Source organism: Salarias fasciatus, assembly GCF_902148845.1.
Source record: "Salarias fasciatus chromosome 23 unlocalized genomic scaffold, fSalaFa1.1 super_scaffold_20, whole genome shotgun sequence".
NCBI classification, from domain to species: domain Eukaryota; kingdom Metazoa; phylum Chordata; class Actinopteri; order Blenniiformes; family Blenniidae; genus Salarias; species Salarias fasciatus.
The window spans coordinates 5,198,465-5,224,123 of NW_021941230.1; the positions used below are offsets into that span (position 1 = coordinate 5,198,465).

The window sequence follows — 25,659 nt, forward strand, 5'->3', positions numbered from 1 at the left end:
TTTTTTTTTGAAAAAACCATAATTTTCACTTGTATTGTCAGATTGTATGCTTTTACTTTGAAATAACTAAAAAAAATGAAAAAACTAATGTGAAAAAAGTTTTTTTTATCATCCTGAAACAAAACATTTCAACGCTTTTATCTTAAATCCAGTAAAAATCATCATTTTCACTCAAAATAACGTTTCAAAACTTGCTCAGAATTTCATTTTTTACAGTGTATAAACAGAAAAATCTTCATTTTTCTTCTTTTTTTTTTTTAAATAACGCTTTTCCAAGTGTCACTTTTTAAAAGTCAGCATATCTCCGTCAGAGTCCCGGTGTTCCGGTGGGTCACGTGCTCAGTCGCTGTCCTCCTTGTCCTCCTGCACGGTGGTGGTGGAGTGGTTGTACAGTCCCTGCGCCATCAGCTGCAGCGCGAGCCCGTTCTTGTAGCCGCTGGCCTTTTTGATCTTCGCGCGCTTGTTCTGGAACCAGATCTTGATCTGGGACTCGTTGAGGCCGAGCTCGCGCGCCAGCGCCTGCCGCCGCTGCTCCGTGATGTACCGGTTGGCCTGGAACTCGGCCTTGAGTCTCTGCAGCTGCTCGGCCGTGAACGCGGTGCGCGGCCGCTTGTCCTCCTTCCCGTTCCCGCCGCCGCCGCCGCCGCCTCCGCTCTTCTTCTTCTTCAGCTTGCGCGTCCGCGGGCCTGGCGTGCAGACAGCACGGGAAAAAATAATAATAATAATAATAAAATATTTATTCTATAAGGCTGGAAGTTAAAGTCTTTCCGCTGAGATTTGGGTCAAAAACGCGCGGGAAAACCCAGATTTTGCGTAAAAATGCGTGCGTAAAATGACGCTTTTCCACGTTTAATATGATCAAATGTACAAAAAAATTAAACTATTTACTACAAATATCTTGGATTTTTTTAAAATCACACTTTTACACTCAATCATTTATTTATTTATTTATTTATTTATTTATGTATTTATTTATTTATTATATGCACATGTTTGTATGTATATATTTAATTGTTTTATTTATTATCAAGAATTTGTTTATTATTGATTTTTATAATGACTATCTTTATTTTTTACATGTTTCTATATTTATTTACTTATTTATCAGGAATAAGTATTTATTTATTGATTTATTATTTATTTATTAAATATTTTTCATTGTTTTTTCCTCATTTTTATTCCTGTTTTTCCTTTCAAACAAAGAAAACAAAAAACAATCCAGAAATAAAATATGTAATTCAGGTACATTTCATAATTTATTCTTCAGTTATGAGTTGAATTAACGATTTTGGACTCAGGTGTGCGCGTGGAAGTCCAATTAGCCAATCAAATTAGAGAGTGAGAGCGCGTCCAAATTGGAGAAACGCCACGTAAAGAAAATGACACGTTTTTTTTAATAAATTATTTAAAATAAAATAATATATAATATTGAGTGTTTTTTAGCGCGTGGGGGTTGCGCATTTATATTATAATTTTAAAAAAATAAACAATATTTATAAATATTTCACTGTAAATATTTTTGATTTTTTTCTCAAAACAATGACTGGAGTCGATCCAGAGACGCGGCCGTGAACGCACCATCCAGCGCGCGCACACACACACACACACACACACACACACACACACACACACACACACACACACACACACACACACACACACACACACACACAAACACACACGCACGCACGCACGCGCTTCATTCACGGAATATCAGAGCCGACGCGCCGATTCGTGCCGAGTTAAACTGAATTAGCGCGTGGAAACAAAAAAAACGCAGCAACGCTACGCAGCAGCAACAGCAGGGGAGGGCGGTGACCTTTGACCTTTGACCTTCACTTTCACCACGGAACACAAACACCCCGGATTCACGCTGAGTTTAAAGAGCGTCGCTTTGATTTTTCGTGCGTAATTCAACGCTTTTACGCACAAAAACTGGGAAATCTTTGATCTTTCAAGACTGTGCTTTAAGATCAGTTACTTTCAAAATAAAAGACAAATTAAAAATAAAGTATAAAGATCGTCTCGTTTTGATAGTTTTGCTTTATTATTTAGTATTTTTGATCTATAAACAGGCGAAAAATGTAAATAAATAAATGATCTTTGTTTAAAATAGAGCAAGACATAAACAGTTCAAGAGTTAATCTAAATACAATTTTTGAAATTATTCAATAATTGACATTTTAACACGTTTTAGTCACACTTTTGTTGCTTTTCTTATAATTTTCTGCAGTTTTTTAAAGACCTATATGATCAATATTTTAACTGGAAGCAGATTTTCTTCATATTTCGTGCGTCATTTTACACAGTATGGTTTTATTTTAGTAAATAAATCAATAGCGTCACTTATATACGCAATAATTAAAGATAACGTGAATTTTTTAATGTAATTATGTGACTAAGTTAAAATGAAGTCTGATTTTATAACTTTTCTGTTTTAACTTGCTGAATTTGGAAAAAAACAAGTGGAAAAAACTATTTTTAGTGCGTAATTTTATGTATATGGTTTAATTTTTTGCAAAAAAATCAATAATAGCGTCAGTTATATGGGCAATAATTAAAGACAATGTATAGTTTTTTTATCATGATTATGTGATTTTGAGTTAAAATCCAGTCTGACTTTCTAATTTTCCTGTTTTTATTCGCTGAGTTTTGGAAGAGAAACAATTCTTTGTGCGTAATTTTAAAAATATGGTTTTAATCTTGTCACAAAATCAATACTAACGTCACTTTTACGTGCAATAATTAAACATAATGTGCTTTTTTAGCATAATTTTGTGACTGTAAGTTAAAATCAAGTCTTATTTTATAATTCCTCTGCTTTGATTGGCTGAATTTTGGGGAAAAAAATCACATTTTTCGTGCGTAAAATCGCTTTTTACGCACAAAATTAACGTCAATTCCACAAAAAAAAAAACCCAGTAAAAGTTTCGAGAGGAAAACTCCTTCAGCGCCTTACCAGATGACGGCCGGTCCGAGTAGCGCGTGCAGTAAACCCAGGCGGGCCACAGCAGCGGCTGGCTCTCCTTTCCCGCCGCCGATCCCGGTCCTCCTCCTCCTCCGGTTCCTCCTCCGGTCCCGCCGATCACCTCCCCCGGTTTGGATAAACTCTGCTTCGGCGACGACGAAGATGAAGACGAAGACGAAGAAGAAGAAGAAGGAGAAGAAGAAGACGACGACGTCGTGCCGTCGCTGCCGCTGCCGCTGCAGTTGGAGTCCAGGCACGCGCTCTCGCGGCTCCGGTGGCGGAAACCGAAATCCGGCCGGAGGATGTCGTCGATGAAGAAGTTGGTGGTTCGATTCTGCTGCTGCGGGTTTGGAGGAGGAAGAGGAGGAAGCGGAGGCAGGAGGATCAGCCCGGACACGGACACGAGGCTCGCGTCCTCCTCGGTCCCGCTGCCCGGTTCCTTCGGTTCCTCCATCGCTTCCAAAAAAAAAAAAAAAAAAGACGGAAAAAATTTACCGGAAACTCCCAACTTGTTGCGTGTCTTCCTTCTGTTTTTAAAATATCCAGATTCTTCTTTTTTTTTTTCTTTTCACGAGGACTGACACCCACCACCACCGCGCGCGCCGACGATCACGTCCCGGGGAAGAAAAAAAAAAATCCGTGCGCGAGCGAGCTGCTGCGTCCTGCGTCTTTTACGCGCGGCGGCGGCGCCGCATAGTTCCTGCTCCTCTCTCTGCCTTCCCTCCCGTCCTCCACCGAAAAACCGTTTCCCCGTGTGCGCGTGTGTTTTCTTTTCTCTCTCGTACCCTCCTCCTCCTCCTGAAGCACGTGTGCGCGTGCACGCGGGGCCAATCGGAGGCGCGGGATCGTCCCTGTCGGGACGGTCCGAACAGCCCCGGATTCGGAGCGATCATGACGATGATGATGATGATGATGATGGCGTCGGTGCCGCGCGTTTGTACGCACGCGCGCGCGCACGCAGGAAAACAAAAACAACAAGCGTGTTCGACACTGTTCCACCTATCCTCTAGATTCTGAGCAGAAAAAGCTGATTTTTAAAGAGATTTTTCATATTTTTGACCCGGTTTGACCTTCAGGATCGAATATTTACGCGTAAAAAAACGCAAATTATGCAAAGAAAAAGACATTTAAATGGATTTTAACACGATGGGAATTCTGCTGTATGTCCGTTATTAAGTTTATCCTCTTTTTAGGTGTTTTAAAAAACATGAAATGATCCAAAATCTGTAAATTTTAAATGTTTTTTTCTTGAAATTTTGAATAAAGGACGCGTGTTTCTCGTGTGACCAGCTGGAACGCGAATCCAAAAATAGACTTGAACAGCTTTTTATTTAAACAATCAAACCAACAAGACGCACGTATTGACTCGAAAATGTGCCAGTTTTGGAAAATCTGAAGAAAATCGTGGACTTTTAGGCAATAAATTCAGAAAAATGTGAGATTTTTCTTTTTTCTTGATTGATTTTTAGCGATCGGTGCGTTTTTTCAGCCTTTTTCTTGTGAGATCTGCAGTTTGAGAGGACGTGAATCCACAAAAAAAATAAACGTATTGTGTCTAAATCCATGTTTTGGTGCAGTTTGTTGGCTGCTTTTTTACTCACACACCTTTTTTTCGCACCTAATAAACAGAAGACTGTAAAAAATTCACCTTTCGGTTGTAATTGGCGGTTCCAAATAATACTATTTCTTTCAATCTGTGCGTATTTTGAGCCTTTTCTTGACAGCATAGGTTCAGATCTACAGTTTCAAAGGATGTGAATCCACCAAAAAAAATCAATTAATCATGTTTAAATCCGTGTTTTGACGCAGTTTGTCCACGCGTTTTTACGCACACGTTTAAAATAACACTATTTCTGTCAATCCGTGCGTATTTTTAACCTTTTCTTACTCGTATAAATTCAGAAATACAGTTTCAAAGCACGTTAATCCACAAAAAATGAGCTCATCATGTCTGAATCCGTGTTTTTACGCAGTTTGTTTTGACGCACAGACGTTTTTACGCACGTAATAAACAGAAAACCTAAAAAAAAACTGCCTCTAATTGGCGATTTTAAATAATATTTCTGTAATATGAGTTCAGATCTGCAGTTTCAAAGGATTAAATCCACAAAACATAAATCAAACATGTCTAAATCCATGTTTTGACGCACGTCTTTTTTTTACGCACAGACGTTTTTACGCACTAATAAACAGAAAACTTGAAAAAAAAAATCGCCTCTAATTGACAATTTGAGATAATATTCTGTCACTTTAAGTTAAGATCTGCAATTTATAAATGAACCGTGTCTAAATCCATGTTTGGAAGCGGTGCGTCTTTACGCACAGACGTTTTTTTTACGCACGTAATTGAAACAAAAAGAAAAAAAAAAAGAAAAACTGGCCGCTAATTGGCGATTTGAAATAATAATAATATTAATAATGATGGTAGCGACAGGCGCGTGAAGGTGATGGTGATGGTGAAATCTTCATCCCGCAGGCCAGGAGGAGGAGGAGGAGGAGGAGGGGGGGGGGGGGGGGGGGAGGGGGGGGGGAGGAAGAGGAGGGGGGGGGGGGGTTAAAAGCCATGGCTACTTAATTAAATTCCAATTAGGACAGTATCAATGCGCGGCGGCCGCCATTGTGGCTCAACGAGCTCTCAGTTTCCTCTTATCTGCAGCGCGTGAGGAGAAACAGAAAAAAAAAGGATAATTTATAGCTTTTAATTAGTCTTCATTCAAAGAGAGAAAGAAAGGGGGAGTCTAAAGCGCTGTCACCGGCCCCTGGCAGGGCCCTTAATCAAACGAGGGGGGCGCCCCCACGCGCGCGCGCGCGCCCCGCGCCCCGCGCCGCTGTTACAAGCAGGCGTTAATTTTCCAAGGTGCTGATAAAGCTTGTTGAATAATAGCGCGCGCCTCCTCCGGGACGCGGTTTTCCCCAGGAATGGCTTTATTGACGTGATTCATTTTTATACCGCGTGTGCGCGTGTTCGTCTCGTCTCGTCTCGAGGCACCGGATCTGTCGCCGGTAATAGGATGATGAATGCGGCCCGACGGGGCTCTTCAGGTCCCCGCTTTCTTTTTTTTTTTTTTCTTTTATTGAGTGGGTTATAGAGTGGAGGTGCGACACACACACATACACACACACACTGACACACACACACACACGCACACACTTAACGTGCTTGCTGCAGCCGGTCGTCTTCAAATAAGATTTTTCTTTCAATTTTTCAACACAAATATAAGAAAATGACACGTTTATCCTCGAAAATTTGTATTTTTCTCTCCATAAAATGGAAATCCTGAGAGGATTTAAGGTTTAAATGTGGAGAAAATGGGGGGAAAATGTCTGGAAAATTGGTGTTTATGTTTAAAAAGAGATGATATTTTGGTTAAAATGTGGTTTTATTAATGAAAAGCTCCTTCTGGTTTGATTTAATTCAGCTTGTTACAATTGGAAATGTTAGTGTTTATGGGTTTGATTCATTTTGTGCCTTTTTTAACTGGAAAAACTCAGATTTTTATCTCTATTTTAGAGTTTCCATCTGGAAAAACACACCTTTTTATCTCTGGTTAACAATTTTGATGTAAAAAACACATATTTTTATCTCAGTTATAGAATTTCCATCAGAAAAAAGCAAAATTTCATCGAAGTTTTCGAGTTTTGATCTGATGAAACACATTTTTATGAGGGGCGACGGGACGACGATTCAGAATGACCAAACACACACATGTGAAAGTAAACATTTACACACATAAGAGTGAAAAACTCTCTCACACACACTGCTGTAACGGTCTCGCACTACTGTAATGCTCTCTCTGACACTATTGTAATGCTCTTTCTCACACTACTGTAACCCCCTGTCACAAGACTGTAACACTCTCTTATCTCTCTCACACTACTGTAACACTCTGTCTCACACAACTGTAACACTTTCACAAACACTACTGTAACACTCTCTCACACCACTGTAACGCTCTCTCTCTCTCCCAGTACTGTAACGCTCTCTCCCTCTCACACCACTGTAACACTCTCTCTCTCACTACTGTAACACTCTCACACCACTGTAATGCTCTTTCTCAAACCACTGCAACACTCTCTCTCACACTACTGTAACACTTTCTCTCACACCACTGTAACACTCTCTCTCTCACTACTGTAACACTCTCACACCACTGTAATGCTCTTTCTCAAACCACTGCAACACTCTCTCTCACTCTACTGTAACTTCCTCTCACACACTACTGTAATGCTCTCTGTCTCACACTACTGTAACACTCTCTCAGACCACTGTAACGCTCTCTCTCTCACTCTACTGTAACACTCTCTCTCAAGCCACTGCAACACACTCTCTCTCACTCTACTGTAACACTCTCTCACACCACTGTAAAGCTCTCTCTCTCTCACACTACTGTAACGCTCTCTCACACACTACTGAAACTCTCTGACACACTACTGTAACACTCTCTCTCACACTACTGTAACACTTTCTCAAACACTACTGTAACACTCACACCACTGTAACGCTCTCTCTCTCTCTCACTACTGTAACTCTCTCTCTCTCTCACTACTGTAACACTCTCACACCATTGTAACGCTCTCTCACACTACTGAAACTCTCTCAGACACACTACTGTAACACTCTCTCACACACTACTGTAACACTCTCTCACACACTACTGTAACCCCCTGTCACACTGCTGTAATGATCTCTCTCAGGCCACTGTAACGCTCTCTCTCTCACTCTACTGTAACCCCCTGTCACACTACTGTAACACTCTCTCTCCCAGTACTGTAACAGCCTCTCACACACTACTGTAACACTCTCTCTCTCACACTACTGAAACTCTCTCTCTCACAGTACTGACAATCTCTCAGACACACTATTGTAACACTCTCTCACACACTCCAGTAACCCCTTGTCACACTGCTGTAACGATCTCTCTCAGGCCACTGTCACGCTCTCTCTCTCACACTACTGTAACCCCCTGTCACACTACTGTAACGCTCTCTCACACACTACTGTCACACTCTCTCTCACACTACTGTCACGCTCTCTCACACACTACTGTAACGCTATCTCACACAGTAGTGTGACAGGGGGTTACAGTAGCGTGTGAGAGAGTGTGACAGTAGTGTGTGAGGGGCCGTTACAGTAGTGTGAGAGAAAGAGCGTTAAAGTAGTGTGTGTGAGAGTTTCAGTAGTGTGTGAGAGAGTTTCAGTCATGTGTGTGAGTTAAAGTAGTGTGTGTGAAAGTTTCAGTAGTGTGTGAGAGGGTTTCAGTAGTGTGTGAGAGTTAAAGTAGCGTGTGTGAGAGTTTCAGTAGTGTGTGAGAGAGTTGTAGCAGTGTGTGTGAGAGTTACAGTTGTTAAGTGTGTAAAGTTTTCACTATAATATGTGGAAATGTTCAGTTTTGTGTATGTCAGTTGTCATTCTAATAATCTCCCTGTCGGCTCCTCATATATTTTGATATGTATTTTAGGAAGAAAAAAAAAAGTGTCCCTATTTTAGAGTTTCTTTCTCAAACAACGCAAAATTTGATCTGTATTTTAGAAAAAAAAACCTAATTTCCACTGTATTTCCATCAGTTTCCATCATGGTACACATGAAGACCTCAGACTAATTCCAGTAACCACTGCCTCCTTTCTTCTTCCTGGACGCCTCGTGCTCAACGTAATCCCGGGATTAGACGCCACAAGTCTCACATGTCAACACATCACTGAAACCTGTGAAGCCGTTTGGACGGTGCTGCCACCCAGTGGAGGAAATGAGAATTACACTTTGATGTTAAATCTATGCTTCACTGATGTTTGAAGCCAAAATAATTAATTTAACACTGAAATAAAAGATGATTTTGATTTTAATTCTTGTTTTTAATCCCTTAGGTGTTCTAAAACTGTTTTAAATCAGGTGTTTTTTTGCAGTTAAGTGTAGAAATATGTTCATCTGAGCACCTGAGCTCAATGCAGCATTCTCATGCTGCCATCTAGTGGCTGAGGTTTGTTAATACAGTTATTCCTTCGTCTCTATAAATGAATAATTATTAGTATTCCAGGACAGTATGAGATAATCAATCAATCAATCAATTTATTTTTGTATAGCCCAGTATCACAACAACAGTTGCCTCAGAGGGCTTCAAGATGTTACATTTGTCGGTAAAAGTAAAAACAGTGAATAAGCATAATGGTAATATGTCAATATTTACAGTAACGAGACAGAACGAAGCAACCACCGCCTTCGACCCTCACATCCGGCAAGAAAAAACTCCAAAAACCCAGTGGGAAAAGAAGAAATCTTGGGGAGAACCACAGTATGGAGGGATCCCTCTCCCAGGGACGGACAGCTTTGGCAACAGCTAGCATGAGACAATAAGAAGTAAAGCCTAGGACTATGTTGAGGACAGTCCGTTGGACGGTCCAGCACAAGAACCACGGATCCCAGCAGTAGAACCGAAGCCAGTCCACGGGCAGGACCGACAGGGGTGTCCTCCCGGTCCGGACGGAGCTTGTTCATAGGCCTTCGTAATAGTGGAGTCAGCAACTGAAACTGGAGAAGAATACCCCTCGAAGGGGGGGACAGCAGGTGAAAAGCAATGAACGGACTAAAGGGAATAACATTCAGACATTAGAGGAGGACAGGGCTCAGTGCACCGTACTTCCCACAGCATTCTAGCTCCTGGGGCAGCTTTGTGGATACTTAACTGTTTAAACTAGTATTTAGTTAGTATAGTTTAGTTTAGTTTAATTTAGTTTGGTTTAGTTTAATTTTGTTTAGTGTAATTTGGTTTGGTTTAGTTTAATTTAATTTAATTTAGTTTAGTTTAGTTTAGTTTAGTTTAGTTTTGTTTAGTTTAGTTTGGTTTACTGTAGTTTGGTTTGGTTTACTTTAGTTTGGTTTGGTTTGTTTTAGTTTAGTTTAGTTTAGTTTAGTTTAGTTTGGTTTACTGTAGTTTGGTTTGGTTTAGTTTAGTTTAGTTTGGTTTACTTTAGTTTGGTTTGTTTTAGTTTAGTTTAGTTTAGTTTAGTTTAGTTTAGTTTAGTTTAGTTTAGAATCCCTAGCTGACCTGATCATAGGCTGCATCGAAGAGAAACGTCTTGAGCCTAACCTTAAATGTGGAGACTGTGTCCGCCTCTTTGACACCACTTGGAAGCTGGTTCCATAAAAATGGTGCCTGATAGCTAAAGGCTCTTCCACCTAGTGTCCATTTAGAGACTCTAGGAGTCACCAGTAACCCTGCATTTTGAGAGCGAAGTGCTCTGATTGGTTGATAAGGCGTTAAAGCATCTTGGAGATAGGTTGGAGCCATCCCATTTAGGATTTTGTAAGTGAGGAGAAGGATTTTAAATCTAACTCTAAACTCGACTGGAAGCCAGTGAAGAGATTTTAGAACGGGAGTAATGTGTTCACGTCTTCTAGTTCCAGTTAATAATCTGGCGGCTGCATTTTGAACCAACTGAAAGTTTTTTAATACACTTTTTGGGCAGGCTGCGAGAAGGGAGTTGCAGTAGTCCAATCTCGCAGAAACAAATGCATGGATGAGTTTTTCTGCATCGCTTCTAGGTAGAATGTTTCTTATTTTAGCTATGTTGCGCAAGTGGAAATATGCTGTTTTACAAGCCAGGTTGATGTGTGCTTTAAATGAGATATCCTGATCAAATAAGACCCCGAGGTTCCTCACAGTAGAGGAGGAGGATACACTGACGTTATCTAAGGTAATAATCTGTTTGGATAGACACTCTCTCAGTTTATGGGGGCCTAGTATAATGACCTCTGTTTTGCCAGGATTCAGACGGAGATAGTTCGTAGTCATCCAGGTTTTAATTTCTCTGATACAGTCACTGAGTCTATTTGATTAGTTTGATCAGGTTTCATAGATAAATACAGTTGTGTGTCATCTGCATAGCAATGAAAATTGATATCGTGACTTCTAATTATGTTCCCTAAAGGAAGCATATATAACAGAAATAAAATTGGCCCGAGCACGGACCCTTGAGGAACCCCATAACTGACCTGGGAGCACGGTGAGGACTGTTGGTTAACGTGAACAAATTGGTACCTATTAGATAAATAGGATTTGAACCAGCAGAGGGCTTTTCCTCTGATGCCAACCTCACATTCTAACCTCTGCAGGAGAATATTGTGGTCGATTGTATCAAAAGCTGCACTGAGGTCTAGGAGAACCAGGACTGAGACTAGACCTGCGTCAGCCGCCAATAGCAAGTCATTAGTGACTTTAACTAACGCAGTCTCAGTGCTGTGATAAGCTCTATATCCTGACTGAAATTTCTCAAATAAACTATTGTCCTGTAGGTGGCGGTAAAGCTGTTTAACCACAACTTTTTCCAGGACTTTTGAAATAAAAGGCAGATTTGATATCGGTCTGTAGTTAGCTAGAATATCAGGATCGAGATTAGGTTTTTTCAGCAGTGGTTTGATTACTGCGAATTTAAATGACTGTGGCACATAGCCATTTTCTAGAGAGGTATTTATTATAGTTATGATCGTATTTAAGATAACTGGAAGGATATCTTTGAAAAGCTTAGTTGGAATTGGATCTAGGAGACAGGTTGAGGTTTTAGAAGACATTACAATTGAAGTAATCTCAGCCCCATTTACTAATGAGAAACTATCTAGTATTTCAGGTATTTCAGGTGGAGGCAGTGGCTGGATTCCCTGAGCTTGATCTGAGGAAAGCGCTTCACTGATTTTACCTCTAATGGTTATGATTTTATCATTAAAGAATTTAAGAAAGTCATGGCAGTTTAAAGATTCTGGGATTACTGGTTCCACTACAGTATGACTGGTTGTCAGTCTGGCTACAGTGTTGAATAGAAACCGAGGGTTATTTTTGTTTATTTCTATTAAACGAGAGTAATATAATGTCTTGGCTTTAAAGAGAATTTGTTTATAGCTTAGCAAGCTACATTTCCAGGCCTTCAGAGATTGTTCTGATTTAGATTTACGCCACAGTCTTTCTAATTGCCGAGTTTTTGTTTGAGAACACGGGTTTCAGAATTAAACCATGGAGCAACGCGCCTGGGTCGATTGGTTTTCAGCTGCAACGGGGCCACTACGTCAAGGGCAGATTTTAGTGAGTGCATAGCACTGTCAACAAACTGATCACTATTATCACCACTGGCCAATAAGCTCATTTCTGTGAGTTCACAAGATAATGCAGCAAATGCAGGCTGGATCAATTCTTTGTACCGAGCCACAGATTTTTCAGATAATGTCCGTATCAGCTTAATTTTATCTTTTTGAGCACAGTAGTCTTCAATCAAAACCTGAAAAGTAATTAAAAAATGGTCTGAGAGAATAGGGTTCTGAGGGAGAACATTTAGGTCACTGACTTCTATCCCATATGTTAAGACCAGATCCAGGGTGTGCTTGTGACTATGAGTGGATTCATCAACATTTTGAGTGAAATCGATACTATCTAATACTGCAATAAACGCATTACTCAAACTATCACCAGAATCATCCACATGGATGTTAAAGTCACCTATTATAAGGATCTTGTTATGAGTCAATACTATATTGCTTAAAAACTCTGAGAACTCAGTTAAAAAGTCAGAGTAAGGACCAGGAGGTCGATACACAATAATTAATAGCACAGCTTTTTGATTCTTCCAATTTGGACAAGTAAGCGTTAATATTAAGCTTTCAAAAGAGTTGAATTTAACATTAGTTTTGGGTTTAAGAAGAAGACTGGAGTGGGAAATCACTGCCACACCTCCACCTCCACCTGTTGATCTAGCTGTTTGGAAATTAACATAGGTTGGAGGGGTACATTCATTGAGCCTCACATAGTCATCTTGCTGGAGCCAAGTTTCTGTTAGAGCAAGGAGATCAATGTTATTGTCACCGATAAGGTCATTAACTAACAGAGATTTAGTGGAGATTGCTCTAATGTTTAGTAGACCACATTTTATGTATTTCCTACTGGAAAAGTTATTCTGTCTTGTACAGATGTTAAGCTTTTTACCCATTGACTTTTTTTTAATGCTTTGAGCACTTTGGACAGACTCAGTCTCTGTTAGCCTAGGTAAACCTCCATGCTTGACTTGTAAAAATCCGGGAGCAGGATTAGTGACGGGATCAACAAGATCAACAGAGGAGTGTTCTACACGACTGCTCTGCGCCCGGGGCTCATAGCTGGATTGTCAATTTAGAGTTCGAAGCCGATCAGCCATATTGTGAGCTAAAAGGGCTGCACCATCCAAAGTTGGGTGGATGCCGTCCCTGCGGATGAGCCCAGGCTTTCCCCAGAAGGTGCACCAGTTGTTTAGAAAAATAACTCCGTTTTCCTCACTCCATCTAGACAACCAGCGATTGAATGATGAAAGTCGGCTATACATTTCATCATTGACCAAATTGGGCAGGGGACCAGAGAATATTACGGCATCAGACATCGACTTAGCCAATTCACACACCGAGGCTACTTGTAATTTGAGCACCTCTGATTGTCTCCGCCGGGCATCATTACCGCCTGCGTGAATCACGACTCGACGGAATCTCCTACCTTCCTGTTTTAAAAGCCTAAGGTTCCCCTCGATGTCCCCCACTCTGGCCCCCGGGTAACACCTAACCTTCACCGCTGGCAGCTTCACGTCTCTAACTATAGAGCTGCCAATCACCAGCGTGTCCAGTTCAGCCGGCGTGTCGTCGCTGAGGGGAGAGAACCTATTGCAGACGTGAAGCGGTTCTTGGAGTGCTACGTGGCGGTGCTTAGCACTAGCCTTCCTCCGGACTGTCACAAACCGGTCCTGGTCTTGTCCCGGCTGCTCGGGACACGCTGCGGGGCTAGGCTTGCTAACACTCCTCTCACTGCGGGAACGGGCTGCGAGCCCTGCCGCTACCTCGCTATAGCTAGCGCTGCCCTGCCCCTCACATCTGCGCAGCCGCTCCTCTAACTCGGTTACCCTGGCCTCCAGCGCTGTCAATACACTGCACTTTACGCAAATACCCCTATCGTCAAGGGAGGCAGGGTTCTGACTCAACATACGGCACACTGAGCAGGAAAGAAAAGAAGACAGAGGGGAGGACGCCATAGCGGTCCCGGCGGACCAAGCTAGTTAGCACGCTAAGCTAGTTAGCACGCCGGTGGCGCTAACGGCGGAGAAGAAATGTAATTCACGAGGGATCGCTTGGTCAATCGGGGGCGAAGTAACCCCGGGGGCGTAAATAACCCCGATTTTTGATTGCTTCGTGAATTAACAGTAATAGCAAGAGAGAGACAGCAAGCACTTCAGTCGCTCGCAGGCTTCAGCAAGCTTCACCAACACGGAAAACACTCACCGGAGTGACGTCAGACGCTCAGATAACTATGGACCCTAGTTTTTACTTAACAAGTCGACATTTTATATTTAAGAGGAGATCAGTTATTTATCAGTAGTTTTAGAGTTTGAATATTTATTATTACTGTTCATAATGTGGTGAGTTTTCATTAACGTGTTCTGTGTGCAATACTTTTTTTTCCAGGATACTCAGAGGAAATATAATCCAGGGAATTAGAAATACTACTACTACTACTACTACTACTACTACTACTACTACTACTAATAATAATAATAATAATAATAATAATAATAATATAGTGTAAAGCAGCGACTTCAGGCAGGAAAAATGACAGGCAACTTCTCTCTTCTCCAGGGCTTTTATTTTGTAAAGCAATCTGGGAAAATACACACCAAACATGGCTCACAGGCCCCGAGTCAAACCCACAGCAACCCCACCTGCTCACGGTCCGACACAAACAATAACCAAAAATAACACAAAAAGAACCGAGAACACAAGAAGAAGATGGAAAACCAGAAGTCATCACTAAATAAAAATACAAACACAAATAATCCTTCTAACGGCCCTGAATGGGCCCACAACAAGTCCTCCCAGAATGCCTTGTGATATGTGGAGCACGATAGCAACCCCCCCGGGTTGCTGCATAGCCCCCGCCTAAGGGGTTAAAACACCCCCGTAGACCCCTAGTCACAAGAGAAATTTCCCAAATGTCCAGGTGATGCATAGAACGGCGCGGACCCTCCGGCGCCAAACCTGGCAACGGATCAGGTTCAGCAGAGTCAGTTCTGAAGGGCCGGTAAGGGGAGAGCCGGCCTCGGTGGAGCACCTCCAGGCATCCACGATAGGGCATCCTGACTGATATGCCACGCCGGGGGTTCACACTGGATGCGTTCAGTCTCTGGTACGGGATTACCACACTACTGTCACTCACACTGCATGCGGAGGAGGTTGCCAGATCCGTCGCGCTTGCCCCCAAACAATATGAAACCCGTTTAATGCAATAGAAAGCAGCCCAAAACCACCACCTCAGTTGAAAATGCACGTTAAAACTGTAAAAAGTGTATTTGTATAATAAAAAACACGTCATAAACACATAATCATTTCATCAACCCGTCTGACGTGTTCAATAAAGAAGCTTGATTTGGCCGAAACCCGTCCAATCTGGCAACACGGAGCTGCTCCGGTCATAGAGCCGTTTTGGTGTCATTTGACTTTCCTGCAGTGACGAAGTACAAAACTGTTCTTTCTTCTAAAGCGTATAATGACTACATCACGTTGTTTGTTCTGTATTCTACAAGAAGAAGTTAAGAAAAAAGAATATTCAGGCAAAACACGACACAGATTTTATTTTGAAATCACTTATAGGTGCTGTCGGCAGGATTCTGCATCTAAGCAAGATGGCGATTTGACCCATCTAAGATGGCGATTTGAAACCCAGCACAGCCAATCCTGTCCTGTTTTCTCTGACATCACGCCCTTACGCAAGTTAAGCCCCTCCCAGAAAGAACGTGCGACGAATGCCCCTCGACCAAACGCTGCGCCCTCGCGGTAGTACAGTTATACTACACTCCTAAAGGATTATCAATGGATACTCTAACATTTAATCCAAAGAAAACAGAAAAATTAGCATTGACTAGCAAAATCCTGCCTACAGCACCTTTAATTTGGAGCAAGTATCATGTTTCCTTCCGGCACCCGATTTGCTTCTTTTTTCTTCTTTTTTTTTTTTTTTCCCCTTGTCCTGTTCGGCAGCTTGGGCGTGCAATATTGTATGATTGTAGCCTTTTACTATCCGAACAGATTTTAATGTTAGCAGCAGGACAAGACTGAGTCTCCTCCTGCTGCTGCCTTATTTAAAGCTGGCATCCGGCATGGCTGCCGGACAGGACCGGGACGGAAACGCTCAGAGAGCAGGGACAGAAAGAGAGAAAGATAAAGAGAGGGAGAAGGGGGGGGGGGCACAACCTATGTACAAAGTCACAATACAAAACAGTGTTGTCGACGCACCACACGCAACCTAGAACAATCCCAAACCCCCAATCTAGACAACACCAAAACAGAGCCGACAACCAACACAGAAAATTACAGAACCATACATACTTTTTTTTTTTTTTTTTTTTTTTTCCGAACCATATTAGTGAACAGACCAGGCCACAAAAATAAAAGGAGGTGTAGGGGAGGAAGGAAATGCAAGGACACCACAAACCCTTTCTTTGCTTCCGATTTGCTTCTGTCTGAATTGATGCGGTAGGGCGCCGGCGTCCGGAAAAAAAAACCATGCTAGCGTAAAGTTACCGAAGCTCTGCAAAGGGCTCCACAGCCGGACCGCAACCGGACCGCAGCCGGACCATAGCTGGACCTGGGCCGGACTGCGGCCGGTGTGCCCCACAGCATTGATTTTAATGACTACGGATTCGCTGCAGTGTCCGTTCCGCAGCCGGAACGCATCCAGTGTGAACCCCGCGTTTGTGAGAGTCCCTGGGTGAGACTCACTGCTGCTATGCTCTGGACCTCGACACTCGGCTCCTCCTGCCGCCGACAGTAGCTGCACTTGGCCACCGCGCAGGGATGCTGGGACGGCGCGTCAAGGCTGTTGCGCTGCCGCCCCGCCCGGTGCCCGATCTCTGCAGAGCTCTGAGGACGTAGCTGAGGACTGCTGTCATTCGGCGGAGCTCTGTTCTCGCTTAACGGTTGCAGAGTTATCTTCTCGCTCTTTCGTGCGTTGTTTTTCTTGGCTCGGCCGAAGCCTTCAGGGTATAATGGACGATGTTTTAGCCAATCAATGGCATGATGATAGCGTCAACGATTGGTCCTCCGACATGTCAATCACGCTGAAGAAATGCTTGTGTCACGCCCTCAAGCGCGCTCGTAGGAGCAACAGAGCAGGTAGGATGGTCTGGCGCATGCGCGTTTTCAAAGAGCGAGTAACAGACGTTTGGCTTTGACTTTTTCGAGAAAATCGTCAATTATACCTTTAAGGTCCAGGACCCCAGGGCGATGATTTCCCCTGCAATGTCGATCCGTACCTGATGTACGGGGCCTGGATCTCGGTCACCCACACGGACCATCAGCGGCGTCTTCCCACCCATACCGACCTTCTCACCCGAGGCCGTCATCAGCTTGACGTCGGCGGCGGTCCAGGCTGCGGAGGGACAGCCAGTCGAGCGCGCACTAGCAAGATGGTAGACCCGGTGTCTAGTAAAGGCTTGGCAGTAATGAGGAGGACAGGTACAGCCCTTTAGCATGGCCACATCGTCCCACCATTGTCATTGTCCTTGGCGAGGGGGCGGGGGTGGTCTGGAGTGGCGGCCCCGTCACGGCGCCACCCCCTTCTTGTTTCCCGGAGCTCGGTCTCTCGGGGCTGGCTCCGGGCAGTCCCGTGCGAAGCGCCTTGTTGAAGTGGACGTAGCCTTGCCGGGCTTGTAGCTGCACATCAGCGGCGAATGTTCCCAGTCTCTCCCCCTATCTCGGCGGCAGCGGCTAATCAGCTGTTCTCGATTCTCATCGGTGGATTGGCTCTCGCCAAATCTTCTCTCTAACGCGGCGGTCTGGACCCGTAGATCCTGCCGCTGCACCGGGTTGAGGTCCGGCAGCGCTCGGGCTGCCTTTCCTTCAAGCGCGAGGGCAAGGCTCATGGCGTTCTCCTCGGGGATCCAGCCGTTTCGCTGCGCCACGAGCTCCATCTGAGCTATAGGTACGGGGCCAGAGCTCTTTCTCTGCCGTATTTCGGCAGCTCGGCAGGCGCTCTCTGCTCGGCGGTGGCGGCGGGTGACGTCCCACTCTCGGCCGGCGGCGGCTGCAGAGTAGCTGTGGTGTTAGCGTCGGTGGCCACGGCTACTGCAACATCTGCTTCTTCTCCATCTGAAGTAGTCCAGATAGTCTTGAGAGGGGGCAGGGTGGCAGCGGCGTTGCGCTCCTGCAGGGGGCAGTTGAAGTGTGTGTTGTGAGTTTATGCCAAAGCTCCAACCTCCACTTAACCTTGCATAGCAGACGGGCCTGCCTGATCCAGTTCCTGAAATCCTGCAGATCGCATCTTGGAGTGCTCTGTTGACCAATGGATTCAATCGGTTAAGAATCAGGGAAAAGAGGCGGGAGCTGCAGGAAGAGCGGGAGTGACGAGAAGACGTGACGACAGCGGGACGCGCCCAGAAGTTGGACAACAATGGCGGCATGTGAAGCGATCTCCGTGGATATCTGCAGTTTTATCAGAAATCGACTCAATTTCTTCTTTGAAAGAGGAGCACAGAACATCACTTCAAGCCTTTTTTGTCAGGAAACGATGTCTGCTGCTTCTCAGCAGCGGCGCACATAAGCTGTGTCACACCGTGGCTTGATGTGGATTGGTCTGTGGTGAGTGTGTCGCGTGTCAATCAGAACAATCGTCCAATCTTCTTCTTTGGTTCGAATGGTCGTCCAATCGCCATGACAGGCTCCACCAATCACATTTGCATCTGGTTTACAGTGCTCAATATGGAGACGTCCTGAACAGATCCTCGAAACGGGATTTCAGAACGTCACGTTAGCTCCGCCCATCTTTAATATACAGTCTATGGATGATGTCATGTTAGCTCCGCCCTCTTCTCTGTTCAACCATCCACATACATGAAAGTGTGTGCAGGTGGGCCACAGTCATTTTTCAGTGAGAAGGGAAATATGTTCTCACAATATTGGTTATTCATTCAAAATCGCCCAAAGGGATGAAAATAATGTAAATTTAAAGGGATCCAAATGTAAGCAAATTTTAAAATTTTCATTAACCCTGGAAAAAGTTAAATCCATATATATTTACATCAGTTGCAAACAGAGGAATTCAGAAAAACAAGTGATATTAATTAAAGAGTAAGTGTGTGTGTGCCGAAATTGATTCAAATACAAAGAAAAATTCCACAAATGTTTGTATTTTCATTATTTACAGGCAGCATTATCCCGAATGTAAATAATACCAAAAAATTAAAGGAAAATCAATCAAATAAAACTGTGAATGTGGTAAATAAATATAAAAAAATATTAAATTAGAAATAAAAAACAAAAGCATAAAATGTTTGAAAAATGTTAATATGTAGTTTCCCCTAATGTCCACCAGGTGTCAGTGTTACACAGAAGAAGCCTCTTCAGGTTTTCCTGACTTCAAGATGATGAATTCCTCTAAAAATATTCTTTTTTCCTCATAAACGCATCTGGCACAATGAAACTAAATAACACGCACTCTTTATTTAAGTTTTTTTTTTTTTTTTTTTAATCTGAAACATAATGAAGTATTTCTGCATTTGGAAGCATCACAATTATGGCGTGAAATAAGTCACATAAGTCACATTTATGAAAGATGCAATTTTATTAACCACAGTGTTTACAATCAGTTTCCAGCTTCACTGTAAAAAACAAACATGTTTATTTTTTTTTACTTTTTTTTTTTGCATTTTTTTATTCTACTCATTATATATACACACACACACACATACATATACATATATGTATACACACACACACACACACATATATATATATATTAGGATGTATTGCAACAGCATCAGTAAGGAAAATAAACAACATTGAAAGAATATAGGAAATATTCAAAATATGTATAATTTTTTGCATAAATTATAGAACATTAAAGCTAGGGTTGGCAATCTTGGAAAACTAGCATGTAGCATGAATGTAGCATCTCCTCAAGGCTCCGCCCAGCTCTGCCCAGCTCCCACCCCATTGGAGGAGCTCCTGTTGGGAGCGGAGACGCGGCGTTTCCGCGTCCAGTGCGTTCCTGGCATAACCTGTCCTCAGCGCTTCGTTTCTTCGTTTTTCTTTATTTGCACTACGCCAAGTTGTGGCGCACTCAACGGTAAGTACGTGCAGGGGGCAGGTCGAACGGCGAAGGGATTTGATTGATTTATACAGAGGTCTCCCGGCAAGACTATTGGTTGCTGTTTTTCCCGTTTTACTCCTGCTGTAGATAGCGGATATTTTCCAAACTATTTTAAAAACACGCTATGAATTGCTTCCCATCGGGTCATAAAGATCATTTTATCCAGTATTTAAAAAAATGTATCTCATTCAGATCGCCAACCCTAGCTTTAAAACTAGTCATTGTATATAATTTCAGATTAAATTATGATATATATATATATATATATATATATATATATATATATATATATATGTGTATATATATACACACACACACACATGTTTATATGTATATATGTTTGTATATATGTAGCACAATTTGATCTGAAATTATATACAATGACTAATGACTAGTCTTAAAGCTAGGGTTGGCGATCTCAATGAAATACATTTTTTAAATACTGGTTAAATAAATAAATACTGGTATATATATATATATATATATATATATATATATATATATATATATATATATATATATATGGGGACCTTTTATTGATCATATCAAAAAGAAGAGACGTATATATATGTACTTTTTAACTGATGCTGTTGCAACAAACCCCAGTATTTCCTCAGTTTGGTGGTTATTAGAGTAGCTCTCTCTCCTCTCCTGTTTTTTATGAGGCTTTTATTTTGGCGGGACACAAATGAGCGTTGGGTTTTTGAGGAGCAGTGATTATCATTCCTCTCTTCTTCTTCTCCTCTCCCTCTGCAGTAATAATACATGAAGGGCTGCTCTCCCTCATCCATTAACCAGGAGGTAACGCCGCCCTGACCTTTGACCCCTACACACACACACACACACACACACTCATTCGGTGTTAATAATTGAAGTTATATTAATGTGGATAAATAATTAAACCGTTCAGAGCTCTAATGAGAAGCAGGACGACGGATCAGTCTGGACGTTTGACTAAAAGCTTAAAGCGGCGAGAAACGGCGCCGGAGTGGCGTTTAGCGTTTCGGCTAACGGAATCGATCTCGGTTTCACGGCTGAATTTACACTGTAAAAACTTTAAAAATTCAAACTCTCAAGTCTCTTTTTCAGTAAAATACTTGCTGTTTAATAGTTTTAACTCATTTTCTTTGTTTTTTTTTTACATGTTTTCTTTATTGGAATTTTTCATTAATAATAATGAATAAAACAAACAAACAAAAAGACAACACACAAAAGAACAGTGCCAGGGCCCAAATTGAAAAATAATAAGTGAAATAATATTAGTATATTCAGTCCATACGAAGCAAGTCCATGTAGCTCGGCAGTTCAAGATGAGCCGACTGCCAATCCGTCTCTTCTTTTTGATGTGATTGATAAAAGGTCCCCATGTTTTTGAAAACCTGTCACGGTCGCCAGACAAGTTATGCCGAATCTCTTCAAGGTACAAACATGACATCGTGTCATTCAACCATTTATGAAAGCTGGGCGGCGTGGTGGCCGTCCAGTCTCTCAGAATTACGCGCTTTGCAACAATCATACCAAGCATTAGGGCTTGTTGAACTGCCCGGGAACACGAAAGAGTTTCATTTAGAACGTCCGAGTGTTGCTGTTAGACTGTGGTGGGCACGGCTAACCAGAAAGTTAGCTTCGATAACCGTACTTCCGCTAACTGAAAAGTTAGCTTGGATAAGGCTAAACCGATAAACTGCTAAAAGATTTAGCTGAAGCTAACAATAACCGCTAACGCGTGGTTCACACGGGATGTGGCGCGCGTGGAAGCGGCAGCGCCGCACACCGAGTTTCGGATCGAGTAGCGCCGCGAGCGGAGCGGCTCGCGCTCTGCAGCGCCGAGAGCGCATAGGGGATTATTTGTTGACGTCGCGCCATGATGCAAGCACGTACGCGAGTCATTCAAATATCTCCGGAATTTTGAGTTCCGGGGCTTTCTAACAGTTTTTGAATCGTTTCAATCCGACAAACGGATCGGGAGTTATATGCATTACAAAATCCATGTTTTTTCAAAACAACTTTCGGCGTTTTTTAACCGCAGAGAAGAGACTTTTCTTTACTTTGCATAGTGACGGAAGCATGTACGAGAGGCGTTCATGTACCCTCGGAAACCAGAGTCGCTCACGTGTAAATTTAGCGGAAGCTAATTAGTCCGCTAATGTTTTTCAAAGTTAGCTGAACAGCTAATCCGCTAATGAAAATGTTAGCTTCACTAATTAGTGGTTAGCTGATTAGTGGACTGCGCCCACCACTGTTGTTAGAATATCAGGTGTAGGGACGTCCCCATCAGGTTTTTTTGCCTCCGAGTCCTGTCATTTTGAGTATCTGCCGATTCCGAGCCCCAATCCGATTCTTTTCTAATATAGTAAAATATGTACGTTTTCAATAAAAAAAAAAAAAAAAAAAACTTATGAAAAGTTCTCCTTTTTTATTTTCTTAACGTCAATTCAAAACAACACATATTGCCGTCTCTCTGTAAATACAGCTTTCTGTAGCGCGGAAAACCTAAATACATCTGATTTAACCCATTAAAGTCGGGCACGCATTACCGCTTCAGTGTGCAGCAGTGGCCAGAAACGCTCAATACGAAGTTAGGAGGCAGTGCAGCAACACGATCTGGACCCGGAAACAGGATCAGTTATGCATATGCGTGAGTTTGATGCATTTCATTGCCCAAGAAATAGCTGTTTAGCGCAAAGAAGAAGAAAAAAAGACCCGACGTCAAAGATAGAATTGCGCAACAACGCCACTACCGTAAATGCGTCCCGGCTTCAATGGATTAAAAAGGAAATTAAAGAAAAAAATAAACATATGTATCCAAACCGAGTCCAAATCGGGAGGAATCTTCCGATCCCGATCGAGTCCGTAGTCACGTGATCGGGGCCGATTTCCGATCACGTGATCGGATTGGGACATCCCTAGTCAGGTGATAAGGTTTTTTTTTGGTAAATGATGCAATACAAGTGAAATATCTCAGTCCAAAATGTGTTTATCATTGGGCAAAAGAAAAACAAAAAATAAGCTAATGTACCATCACTTGCCTTACATTTGTGGCATAGTGATGAGACAGAGGGAAAAAATCTGTTCAGCCTGGTCTTTCACGATGAATCATTTTGAACTGTATAAGTTGGAGTCTTGCATTTATGGAACATGATTTAATCCCTGCTGATGCCCTGAAAATATGACCTGGTGGAAGATTGAACTGTGATTGCAATTGAGCAAAGGATGCAAAGTTTTTTTTCATGTATAGATCTTCAACTGAGACTATACCTTTGTTTGACCGCTCCTTAAACGCGGGATCTAAGATCGCTGGCTTAAATGCTGGATTTTGACACATGGGCGCATAAATAGATAAATCAGGAAGGTTCTGAATTCTCTTAATTTGCATTAAAGTTTTAATTCATTTTCTTTCATTTACTGTTGATTTCTTGTATTTGAGCAATAATTGTTTTTTACAGTGACTTTTTGTTGTCGTGTTGCAGCTTTATGTTGTCGCGTTGTGACTTTTTGTTGTCGTGTTGTGACTTTTTGTCGTGTTGTGACTTTTTGTTGTCATGTTGTGACTTTTTGTTGTCATGTTGTGACTTTTTGTTGTCGTGTTGTGCCTTTTTGTTGTCATGTTGTGACTTTTTGTTGTCGAGTTGTGACTTTTTGTTGTCGTGTTGTGACTAAATTTTTGTTGTCGAGTTGTGACTTTTTGTTGTCATGTTGCAGTTTCTTGTTGTCGTGTTGCAGCTTTTCGTTGTCGTGTTGTAACTTTTTGTTGTAATGTTGCAGCTTTTTGTTTTCATGTTGTGACTTTTTGTTGTCGTATTGCAGCTTTTTGTCGTGTTGCTACTTTTTGTTGTCGTATTGCAGCTTTTTGTTGTCGTGTTGTGACTTTTTGTTGTCGTGTTGCGACTTTTTGTTGTCGTGTTGCAGCTTTTTGTTGTCGTGTTGCAGCTTTTTGTTGTCGTGTTGTGACTTTTTGTTGTCGTGTTGCGGCTTTTTGTTGTCGTGTTGCAGCTTTTTGTTGTCGTGTTGTGACTTTTTGTTGTCGTGTTGCGACTTTTTGTTGTCGTGTTGCAGCTTTTTGTTGTCGTGTTGCAGCTTTTTGTTGTCGTGTTGCAGCTTTTTGTTGTCGTGTTGCGACTTTTTGTTGTCGTGTTGCAGCTTTGTTTGTCGTGTTGCAGCTTTTTGTTGTCGTGTTGTGACTTTTTGTTGTCGTGTTGTGACTTTTTGTTGTCGTGTTGCGGCTTTTTTTGTTGTCTTGTGGATTTTTGTTGTCGTGTAGCAGCTTTCTGTTGTTTTGTTGTGACTTTTTGATGTTGTATTGTGACTGTTGTGTTGCAGCTTTTTGTTGTCATGTTACAGCTTTTTGTTGTCGTCTTGTGACTTTTTGTTGTCATGTTGCAGTTTTTTGTTGTTGTGTTGTGACTTTTTGTTGTCGTGTTGCAGCTTTTTGTTATTTTGTTGCAGTTTTTTGTTGTCGTGTTGTGACTTTCTGTTGTCGTGTTGTGACTTCTTTTGTTGTGTTGTGACTTTTTGTTGTCGTGCTGTGACTTTTTGTTGTCGTGTTGCAGTTTCTTGTTGTCGTATTGCAGCTTTTTGTTGTCGTGTTGCTACTTTTTGTTGTCGTATTGCAGCTTTTTGTTGTCGTGTTGTGACTTTTTGTTGTCGTGTTGCGACTTTTTGTTGTCGTGTTGCAGCTTTTTGTTGTCGTGTTGCTACTTTTTGTTGTCGTATTGCAGCTTTTTGTTGTCGTGTTGCGACTTTTTGTTGTCGTGTTGCAGCTTTTTGTTGTCGTGTTGCAGCTTTTTGTTGTTGTGTTGCAGCTTTTTGTTGTCGTGTTGTGACTTTTTGTTGTTGCGTTGCGGCTTTTTTTGTTGTCTTGTGGATTTTTGTTGTTGTGTAGCAGCTTTCTGTTGTTTTGTTGTGACTTTTTGATGTTGTGTTGTGACTGTTGTGTTGGGGATTTTTGTTGCTTTGCAGTTTTTGTTGTTGTCATGTTGTGACTGTTGTTGTGTTTCCGCTTTTTGTTCTTATGCTGTCTCTGTTTGTTGTTGTGCTGTCGATTTTTGTTGTTGTGCTGTCGATTTTTGTTGTGTTGACTTCTTGCTGTGGTGTTGTGACTGTTGCTGTGTTGCGACTTTTTGATGTTGTGTTGCAGCTTTCTGTTGTTGTGTTGTGGCTTTTTGAAAGAAAACAAGACTCCCAAGGACTTGCCAGTGCGTGTGTGTGTCTGTATGTGTGTGTGTGTGTGTGTGTGTGTGTGTGTGTGTGAGAGTGTGTGTGTCCCCGCCCGTCCTCCAGCAGGACGACAGATGACAGATAGGCTTCTTCTCTTCTCTCCTGCTTCTTTGTTGCCGTAAAAAGAAAAGAGAAGAAGAAGAAGCTCCCCCGACCCGTCCTCTGACCTTTAGCTCCTCGGGAGCGCCCGGCTGCTCCAGGTGGATAAATTAATCATACCCCAGGTGAGTCTGGCAGCAGAGGAAGAAATCACGACCGAGCGGTTCAGTCGGAGGAAGAGCATTCAGATTTATACACTGTAAAAAAACGTTAAAATACAAGATATCAACAGTAAATTAA

The 25,659-nt window shown here is 42.3% G+C and overlaps 1 protein-coding gene across 1 annotated transcript; it reads right to left on the minus strand.

Annotated features, from left to right (window-relative positions):
* Nucleotides 1–339: 339 nt before the first annotated feature.
* Nucleotides 340–3,422, minus strand: LOC115383936 (homeobox protein engrailed-1-B-like). The gene is made up of 2 exons (XM_030086155.1): nt 2,963–3,422; nt 340–701 (listed from the first exon to the last, which is right to left on the minus strand). Exons 1-2 carry the CDS (start codon nt 3,420–3,422, stop codon nt 340–342), a joined length of 822 nt encoding a protein of 273 aa, XP_029942015.1.
* Nucleotides 3,423–25,659: the final 22,237 nt, after the last annotated feature.

What these genes read in the sequence shown, in the direction of transcription:
- LOC115383936 (XM_030086155.1), bottom strand. Translation starts at nt 3,422, where the DNA reads ATGGAGGAACCGAAGGAACCGGGCAGCGGGACCGAGGAGGACGCGAGC. An exon ending in CTACTCGGACCGGCCGTCAT is followed by an intron (nt 702 to 2,962) that starts CTGGTAAGGCGC and finishes TTTTTTCCCGTG; the next exon opens with CTGTCTGCACGCCAGGCCCG.